Here is a 10,217-nt window from a genome sequence, read left to right as displayed (position 1 = left end):
TTAAATTCACTTAAGATTAGAATAAGTGGGTAAAAGTTCGCCTGTAAAATTTAGGTGTGTAAATGATTTTTCCTGACAAGTTTAAGGGATACTTTATGCATTTTCTCTTAGTATAACGTTAGTAGCTTACGAGAGGATAAGAGATGAAAAGTGCATATCCCACTCCATCCATTTAGAAGAATTTCTAATCAAGTGCTCCCTCCGTTCACTTTTAGTTATCAAATATTCTAAAATTAAATTTTCATTTTTACTTAATACTTCATATATCAAGAAAAAAATAATTTATTTTTTCTATTTTGCCCTTAGCAATAATTACTCATTCCAAATCAATTAACACTCTGTTTGGATTATTGTTCCCCGTCGTTTTATAATGTATTGTATCGCATTGTATCATATCGTTTTATAAATACAATATTTGGATATATTGTATCGCTTGTTATTGTTAAATAATATTTTACTGTTTGGTTTGACTGTATCGTACTGCACTGTAACTGATAAGTTGACTAAAATACCCTCAATTGTTTAAATATTAAATTTATTAAAAGTTATGCATAAAAATAATTTAAAAAAATAAAACAGAAGAAGGCAAAACACCTTAAAAAAGCAGAACAAAGGAGCGTGACAGAAGAAGGCAAAACAAAATAGCATGGCTAATTAGAATTGAGTTAAAAGCAAATTAAGAGAAAAAATAAAACAGAAATCGACAAAACACCTTTAACGTTGGTGGCAGAAGTTCTAGAGAAAAAAACAAAGTAGGTTATAGGTTAGAGATTTGGAGTTAAAATAGAAAAAAAAGGTAAAAGGTAAAATAGAATTGTGGACTAATAAGTTAGGGCATAATTGAAAAGAAAAATAGAAAATAACCCCACCACACCAAATCAGTTGTTTAAAAAAAGGGACTTTTTATTGTTCTGGAACAATGAATTTAACAATACAATACAATCAATTTTTATGAAACAATCAAAACAAACATTATTTAAGATAACAATACAATACGATACAACAGGGAACAACCATCCAATTAAGTTGTAAGACTATACATCTATTAAAATGGATATCATGATAAATTATACACCTTATTTGTTACTCCCTTAATTCACTTTTACTTGTTCATTATATTAAAAATACATTCACTTTTACTTGTCCATTTTAGCAAATCAAGAAAAAGACAACCTGCTTTTCTTGTTTTACCCTAATCATTAACGACTTATTCCCCAAATTATTTCCCAAGACTTTTTAAAATGCTATCATTATTAGGGGTTATATGGCAAAATACATATTACAATTATTATTTCTTAAGGAACGTGAAAAGTCTAAAGTAGACAAGTGAACGGAAAGAGTATTTCTTAAAGCGTGTACAAAATCAATAGCGGACAAGTAAAAGTGAACGGAGGGAGTAATTCCTAAAAGAAGTTACAAAGTTAAAACAAATACTCAACCAAATGTCACCTAAGCGACCATGGAAATGGCTTTCTGTAAATCAGCCATGCTTTTTACCTCAGCTAGTACAAATCAACTACATACCAAAAGGAAAAATATTAAAGTGGGGAAAGGTAAGGGGGGAAATAGAAGGAAAATAAGCTCAAGTCGAGAACTCAAGAAACGCCTATACTCTGCCTGTTAGCATCGCGAATATATTGCCAACTCTATTGTAGGGAATGAGGAAAGTCAAATATCGTTGGCAATGTCATGTCAACTAAGGAAGCATTTTTCACAGTGATTTTGGCCAGCCCATATTTGCAAACATGGACATACCATGCATAGGTTGGCCAGCATTACCAAAGGGTCCTGGTTCATGGTGGAAAGGACTGTTGCCATTTTCATCAGATGAGTCACTTGAGGCACCTTGAGAAGGAGGGCTCGCTTCTGTGACTGGAGCACCAAAATTCAACATATTGGATGGTGGTGTTGAAGATGGTGCCTTAGACTTTGGCTTTTTCCCTTCTGCAATGAAGCTACCTACAATTACCTGGTCATGAACTTAAAAAACAGTTATTAATGACATATAGTCCACTCACACATGAGGGGAGGGGTACAAAGGTAGATAGAACAGCACCTGCACGGGCGTGGCAGCCATAAGCATTCCTGCAACTCCACCACCCAATACTCTACCATCTGAACCAGCCAGCGACACACTTAGACCACTTGCTCTGCTGCTGTCATTACTTTCCGACCGCAGGAAGGAACCTGACAAGGAGATGATTTCAAATCGGCCCTGCATATTAAAATATATCATGAGATTACTTGTTGAGAATAATATACATATATCATATGAGATTATTAGTATAGGTAATATACTAAATAATTCTGTGTATTACAAGCCAACAACCTAACTCATCCGATGCCACTCACAATCAGGTTAGCAATACCATGCTCTAGAAAAGTACATTGATCAATTAAGATTCCATTTAAGCTCCACATGATCATATGCACAATTCACTAATGGTCATTCAAATTACGCTTTGCGTTTTCTGTCACTTAAAAATCATTTTTCTAAAGCCTAGTTAAAAGAAATATAAAAGTGGCTGGAAGATGCAAATTTTGGCACGAAATCTGATGCGGCTATCCTAATCCTCTAATTAATTTAATAAAACCGTTAACCAACCCATACCTACTCACCAAATGGGTCAATAACCCATTTGACCCATATTCACAAATGGGTAAATATAAAAGTTAACTACCCCACCATTTTCCACAATACTTGTCCATTCTCTTTCTATCCTAGGGCGATTTAAGGCTCCAAAACACAGTTTTTGAAGAGCTTTTATCTAAAAAGATGGAATCCTCTTCCGTGAAAAGGAATAATTTAATAGCTTCACTGCTGGGGTCCCCCCCCCCCCCCCCCCCCCCGGTTGTCTGCTGCTTTAATGGACAACAAGCTGAAGCTGCGCAGAGACAGGTTGAAATCAAGGTAAAAAATTAATATTTTTCTTGTTGTTACTTGTTTGTTTATGTCTAAACACAAATGATCCTTTTTCTGCATTGTTCCAAATGGCAAATTTAAGCAAGCCAATTATAACCACAATTTAAAAGCTATGCACAAAAGAACCAATCAACTGAAGCTCACTTGCGATCAGTTAAATTAGCTCATCAAATATATATCTAATCAGGTCAAGTTTGACCGCAACTTTAAAGCTCTCTAAGCATCAAAAATCAAACTTGACTAGCCCTGGATCTCCAAATAAAGGAGTTCAATCTCAATAACTAAAAGTTCACTTGGCAAATTGGTAACTATATACGTTTGAAAGGGGAAAACCTTGCTCTATTTCATGCTTTTACCTCTCAATGGCTTCGCCTAACTGAGCTTAACAGAACCTCGAGCAAATAAAAAAAATTATAAGTGAACCGCAAGCAAATAATGATTCTTAAAGAAATGATTGGCGCTAAATAAACCTTGTTTAAGCACTATGGAAATTATTACCTATGGTTAGAAAACACAAGTCTGCTTTGGGGAGAAAACCTACCCATAAATATCCTGACCCGTGCTGTTTGATTATAAAATATTTTAAGTTTAAAGTATATGCTCATCATAAACTATTAATTCTCCTATTTTCAAGGCCAGTTTCTGTAAGCCTGCAATCGAACAAAGCGAATTACTTTTTTTACAGTCTAACCAAATGTTAGCCTGGAAAGTAACATTGCAAGGACTGAAGGACGCAGATAGCAAATTAAACACTATAGTGACCTAGTAATCTCCGCCACCCCTTACTATCATTTTAACGTAGTCAGTCCTCGTTATCTACTAAGGAAAGGTTTGCCTAAGTTTTGCAAGAGAATTAGAAAGATGCTTTAGGGAAGAGAGTTATCAATCTCCTTAAAGCAAGCGACCTAAGAGAGTGGATCCAATTTTAAGACAATCCTTCAGACAGAACTTAAGAAAGTGATCTTTTTATGGCATAAAATGCACCTTTATCTTTCCATCATTGGTAAGGTTAAATAGACAGCTAATTCTAGCAACCAAAATTGTATCAATGGTTACTCTCCATTGCAGTCAAGGTCAATTGAAATAAGACCTATCTCAAATATCAACCTAATGAAGACAATAGAAATATCAAAGTCAAACAAATGACAACAGAAAACAGAAAAGAATTTTGATCTTCATTCTCAATGGCTAATTCCGCATTGCAAAGATGAGGTCATGTCCTATATATAGTCCAAGTTGTTTTCCAACTCAAAGAAGATGAGCAACGTTTCACGCTGAGATAAAAAGATCAAATAGATCTCAGAATAAAACTAAAGTACTGTTCAATAACAGTTTTGCTTTTTGCCCACAAATAACTAGGCCTCACTCAAGAAACAAATCTATAAGCATTATTGCATTTATGAGTGTACTACTATCCATTGAAGACTTTCCAGTGTTTCAACCCATTTAAACCACATCCATCACACAAACGTGCACATGAAAAGCAAGGACTAGGTCTAACACGAAATAGAAAAAAAGGAGGAAAGATTGAATTAAAAAGCAGATAAAAAGAGATGTGGTTTCTATTACCAAACACTTCTATAGTTAAACTCCGTATTTGTTATCAATCCACCTGACAGATATGTGCCTCAAAAATGTACAAGGACACAAATCAAGATTCTCAGGGTAACTAATGTGTTTCATACAAACCTCTAATCAGTAATCAGGCAATAACAAGGACCAAAAAATGGTATCAGTTCACAACAGTTTTTTAACAATCATTTAAAAGAGGATTCAATTAAACAAACAAATAAACTTAGCAAGGACTACAGGAAATATTCCAAACTATGCTACGTCAAGAGTCAATTTTTCAAGAAGTATTAAAAATGTTAGGTGAAAGTTTGTATATAAGATGGAAAAGCAGATACTTTAGAACAGGCTCCCATTAACTCCGGTGCACAGGCACGATAGGTAAAACTATATGAACTAAGATAATGAAACAGAAATTGTCTTAAAGGCAAATGCATACAAACCTCGTAGGACACAGTGCCACCTCCCATTGCTGGTTGGCGAAGGGTGACGTTACAGATGGCTCCATTTGCAGATAGTATACAAACTGTACGTGGTCCCTGCTGTGAGAAGGCCATTATTTTTGATGCTATGTCCTGAAAACGAGGAAACAGATTCGCATCATATTGAACAGCCAACTGAAGATTCACAGGACTAGGAATTTATTAGAAGTCAATTTTAACAAAGACAGATAAAGCTAGAAAACAAAGGCTTCAAACTGCATCAATGTTCTGCAGAACCGTAACCAAAAAAAAGCACCCCACCACCAAGCCCTTTAGTAGATACAAATCTATGAACCATGGGCAGCAAAAATTAAAGATGTACATCTACCAAAGGTGCACCTTCTCAAAAGATATGCCTAAAACGGTAAAACCTCTCCAATGCTTTTGATTTTGCAGCATACAAACCAAGGTGCAACAATTATACATAAATCTTGATAGGCACATGCAATCTATCTGTTAAAAGCCACCCATTCAAAAGTCTAATCAAATGCTGAAAAGTATACCCTACCATTTCGTAATACTAATTCACAATTAAAATAGTTGAGATCTCCCAAACATGTACATCAAAAAGAACAAAGTAACTTCTAGTAACAAGTTAGAGTCAAGGATACGAACCTTGGCCTAAACAAAAAAAATGCTATATAAACTAAGTAAATTTTGCAAATTAAAATAAAAACGGACTGAATAAGCAAACGAAGATCGACATACTTGAACCTTACCACTGCAACCAGTCAACTGAACTCTTAAACTGGTCATATACAATGTCAACCACCAATGACGTCGAAACAACATGCTGGAAACCCTACTTACTTCCACAACCAAAACAAGAAGTTCTATACACAATATTCTTTACAGAATGAGATAAAATGATAATGTAAATTGATTAATTCCAAATAACAAGGACTACAGGATTAAGCATAAATTAATTCGTTTTTTCCAAATCCATACTTCCCCAAAAACAAAAAAATAAATTAATTAATTGCCCCAGCCACTTCCTGGTGCAATATTTACACCTCTTGCTTTCCCAAGACACCAGTGTGAAAGCCTACCTTCCCAATGCCCAGGATACCTCTCAAAGCACTCCAGCTGGTGGCAAAGATCATCCATCTCCAACCATAAGGTTAGGGTTCAAATGACGAAGGGAGCAAAAGCACACCAGGTAGGGGGATTTGGTAGTAGAATTACTACACCTTAGGGGTGAGTAACCTTCAAGCCAGAAGATACCTAACAATGCCTCAATCCCAAACAAATTGTGATCGCTAGAGTAAAAAGAATTAAGGTGTCACATTTGAGTTAAGATTTTGTCTTTTTACTGATTACCTGTTTTGTTAACATACAGGTTTGACCAGGAACGGAAAAAGGTTGAAGCATTTGTCGGATCAAAAACTGGTATTCAGGTAATATCAGGTTAGCCTAGCACATGCACATCTTATTATACTGACTGGTTACTGCCATCTATTTTTTTTATAAGGGGCCATATGAAACATCACTGTCCATGTCACTCCATTTAAACTAACAGTCCAATATTATATAAAATATAATTTAAGAAAAAGCACTAGAAGTTCTTTGTAACTCTACCGCATATATAAAAATCTCTGACAAGATGACAAGACTCCTGGAAACACTGGCCCTAAAGTAAACAAGAGATCATGAATAAACTTAATCCCAACTAATTTGTATCGCCTATATAGATCTTTTTCCCCTTCTTTCAACAATGCAAAATTTAAGTTAATTCATAATACCAAGAAGATTTCTTATATTAAAGTTCTACTATATTATTCATAATCACTACCATATCCATCCATATCATCTCCTCGATGGTTCTTATATATATTGCTTGAAATAGCCATCTAATCTCGTAGAAAATAGACAAAACATAGGTCAGCTCCTGTGGGCATGTGAGGCGCATGCCTTAGCATCATTGTGCCTACACTAAGTGCCAAGCCAGTGTTTATAAAAGAAAAAATCGCAAAAAAGCGACAAGCTTCATGGGGCTTGAAGCAAAAAGCGAGAAGTAAAATGCGCTCTTCTTTGAAGTGAAGCACACAACTTACAAAAAAATTAAAGAATGCGAAACAATATGAATTTAGTAATATAATACTCCCTCCGGTCCATAATAAGTGATTTCTTTACCTTTGGCACATCCACTAAGAAAATACTAACTCCCAAAAAAAAATAGATATTGTTACTAAACTACCCTCAATTAAAATTTGCATAAGTAGGTATAGTAGCACTTATCGTAGCTCTATTATACTCCAACTTAAAGTGGCACTTAGCGAAGCAACAAATAAACCTTTAAACTTCTCTTCTCAAGTCACTTCTCAACACACAAATCTAATTATATTAATGGCAATCCGCCTGAGAATGTGATAAAAATGTGAGGAAGTTATTCTCACACTTAGCGCACATCAATTGCTGAACCTATTTAATGTTATCATTAAAAATTGGAGTAAGTTATAAAACTTTCTAGGGATAAGTAAATAAGGATAAATTTGGAAAAATAAAGTGAACTCTTTCTTGATTATTATGTAAAAGGACACTTGTTTTGGACCAAAATAAAAAGGTAAAAAAGTCACTTATTATGGACCGGAGGAAGTAATGAAATTGCAAGTAAAATAATATCTTTAGCGTCAAAATACAATGATGTCTATCGATATTAGTTCAACTTCTCAAATTTAATAACCAATTGCTTCTCCTTTGGGTTACCTTGAGCATCATTGTCTGAAGCGCACATCTCTATCAAGCCCATGGATTCACCTATAAAGCGCTACCCTCGCTTCAGATGACAAAGCTATGACTCTTAACAACAATGTGCCAACTAAACAAGGTAACCACTCAGCTTGCTCTACACCTAGGTTCAGGGCTTAAGCACGTCTCAAATGATATTGTGAGCTCCACGGCCAATCCTAGATCTAAAAGTTCCAAGATGAATCCCTCCAACCCTTTGGATCAAGGGTATCGAAGAGCAACTAAATTACTTCTCATGTTACACTGATATGACTACATCCCTCTTGAGCTCGTGTGCAGCAAAATCGTTGACTTTCACCAATGAAATCTTCAAATCGTAGCAACAGTTACATAAATGCATACATTCTCTATGCTATAAAAATCTCCAACAAGATTGTTGGTCATTTTTTGTCTCATTTGCATTTTAAAGGAGACAGAAATGTGACTTTCCTTTCAGAAAATTCGGGAGTTTGCAATTTCACCAAAAAGAGATGCTTCTGTATCAAGAATTCACTCTCTCTCAAAAAATATTTGTCGCAAAGTCATTATAATGCAAAAACACAGTGTAAAACATGCATATAACAGTGTAGATAGATACTTTCTAACACGTTCAGTAGGTAAATGAGCATGTTTTGTAGAAACAGCATAACATACTTTACCAAAAAAGAAAATAAAAAACAAATGAACAAATTATACCTCCCCAACATTCACTGTGATCACATGGGGCGTAAAGCCGACTCCAGCTGCACCTGTCAACCATCAAGAATCCCAAGAATCACTTACTGCAAGCAAACTGAATAGTAGAAAGAAGTTCAAGAAACCCAAAAAGACAGTATTCTTTTTTCCAAACAAGTCAAAACTCAAATTACAACAACAGCAATAATATACTGTATATATACCTAAAGCATCAAGCTGCTTTTTTGAAGAACTAGGAGGCCTTCCTCGGGCCTTTTTGGACGGGTTCTCTGAAGATGTACCCTCCACATCACCACCACCCCCAGAATCTGTATTCGTCGGCACCACAGAAGAAATAGGGGTAACAGGAGTAGGAGAGAGACCCAAAGCGATGTTACCATCAGGAGAATACTTTCTGGGTCGGCCCCTTTTCTTCCTGACAGGCTCAATGCTGAACCCAGTAGTAGCTGCCCTAGGAGATGATGCATCTGAGTAATCAAGATTGGGTTGTTGGACTGCAGAAGCAGAAGCAGTATTCGCCACTGAATTAAAGGGGAACCCAGAATTCTGTTGCTGGTTCTGGTGCTGGTGCTGCTGGTGTTGAAGCTGTTGCATCATGGCAGAAGAATTGTTGTTGTTATGTGTAGGAACATTGTTGGATACAGCATAGGAGTTGGCTTGTTGCTGCTGCTGTGGGTGCTGTTGTTGTTGATGTTGTGGGTGTTGTTGGGGTTGATGTTGTTGTTGGGGTCGTGCCATCATCATAGGATGGCCATGTGGCGGTGTATGTTGTTGTTGGTGGTGTTGGTTTTGGTGGTGTTGGTTTTGGTGGTGTTGAGGGAAAGAATGAAGATGGGGGTGTGGGGATTGGTGATGGTGTTGATTTTGGTGGTGACCCGATTGTGATTCTTGGGAATCCATGGAACACAGAATTATTCTGGTGAAAAAAGGGAGTTTTCAAAAATGTAATCAAGGGGGATGGGGGAAGGTACTGTTTCTGTCCACTGAATACCTACTACTGTGGAGTGAGAGAGAGTACAAAATCAGGAAAAAGGGGGGGGGGGGGGGGGGGGATGGTGAAACACTGAAAAGCGGAGGAGAAGTTGGACTAAGGGGGAAGACGCAGATTGGAATTTTAGGGTTTTATGAATTTTTTTTTATTTTTATGCTTGCGGATCTGTCTGGTGACTGCGTGGTCTTTGCAAACTATCACAACAAATAGTCATTTTATCAAAACTTTGCGATATAGTCCAGATTTGACCAATCAATTTTGTAGTAATTCCTTCTAAATCAACAATAATTGTAACAATTTATTCTCTCCATTCTAGAAAAACATTACTACCATTAGTAATTTAGAGCTCGTTTGGTCAAGCTGCCAAAAATTACTTATTTTAAAAAGTGCTTTTTTCATATTAATATTTTACTTCCGGTAGAAGAAAATTGATCATCAACCGCTATAATTGCACCTTGACCGTCACAATATGTAACAATCCAACAGGTCATACAGTATTCTAGCATCTTGTTTTGTTATTTGAGACTTTGAGTAGGTTTGTGTGATGTTTTATGACTTATGAGTATGGGTAGTTTGGGTCACGAAGAATTCGAGAAGACTTAGGAACACTATTTTGCTATTTGGAATATTAAAGGCTAAAAGAAGTTTATATGATGTATTTGGACTTGTACTTATATATTCGAATTAGAACATGAGGAACCCGGGAGCATTTTAGCGCCATTGCGTAGAAGTTGGAACGTAAGGATTCATAAGTTTGACTTTAGTCATCGTTTTGAATTGCTACATTTTGCTTTGTGTTTAGAGCCTTTGAATAAGTTCATAAAAAGGT

At 36.0% G+C, this 10,217-nt stretch overlaps 1 protein-coding gene across 1 annotated transcript; it reads right to left on the bottom strand.

Annotated features, from left to right (window-relative positions):
- Positions 1–1,455: 1,455 nt before the first annotated feature.
- Positions 1,456–9,584, bottom strand: LOC107784505 (AT-hook motif nuclear-localized protein 10). The gene is made up of 5 exons (XM_016605649.2): positions 8,601–9,584; positions 8,398–8,450; positions 4,936–5,067; positions 2,057–2,215; positions 1,456–1,969 (listed from the first exon to the last, which is right to left on the bottom strand). The coding sequence occupies exons 1-5, from the start codon at positions 9,295–9,297 to the stop codon at positions 1,712–1,714; spliced, it is 1,299 nt and encodes a 432-aa protein (XP_016461135.2). The 5' UTR covers positions 9,298–9,584; the 3' UTR covers positions 1,456–1,711.
- Between the last annotated feature and the right edge of the window lie 633 nt (positions 9,585–10,217).

Source organism: Nicotiana tabacum, chromosome 1 (assembly GCF_000715075.1).
Source record: "Nicotiana tabacum cultivar K326 chromosome 1, ASM71507v2, whole genome shotgun sequence".
Lineage (NCBI taxonomy): Eukaryota > Viridiplantae > Streptophyta > Magnoliopsida > Solanales > Solanaceae > Nicotiana > Nicotiana tabacum.
The sequence above is the reverse complement of the archived record's forward strand: the minus strand, read 5'-3'. Positions and strand labels throughout refer to the sequence as shown.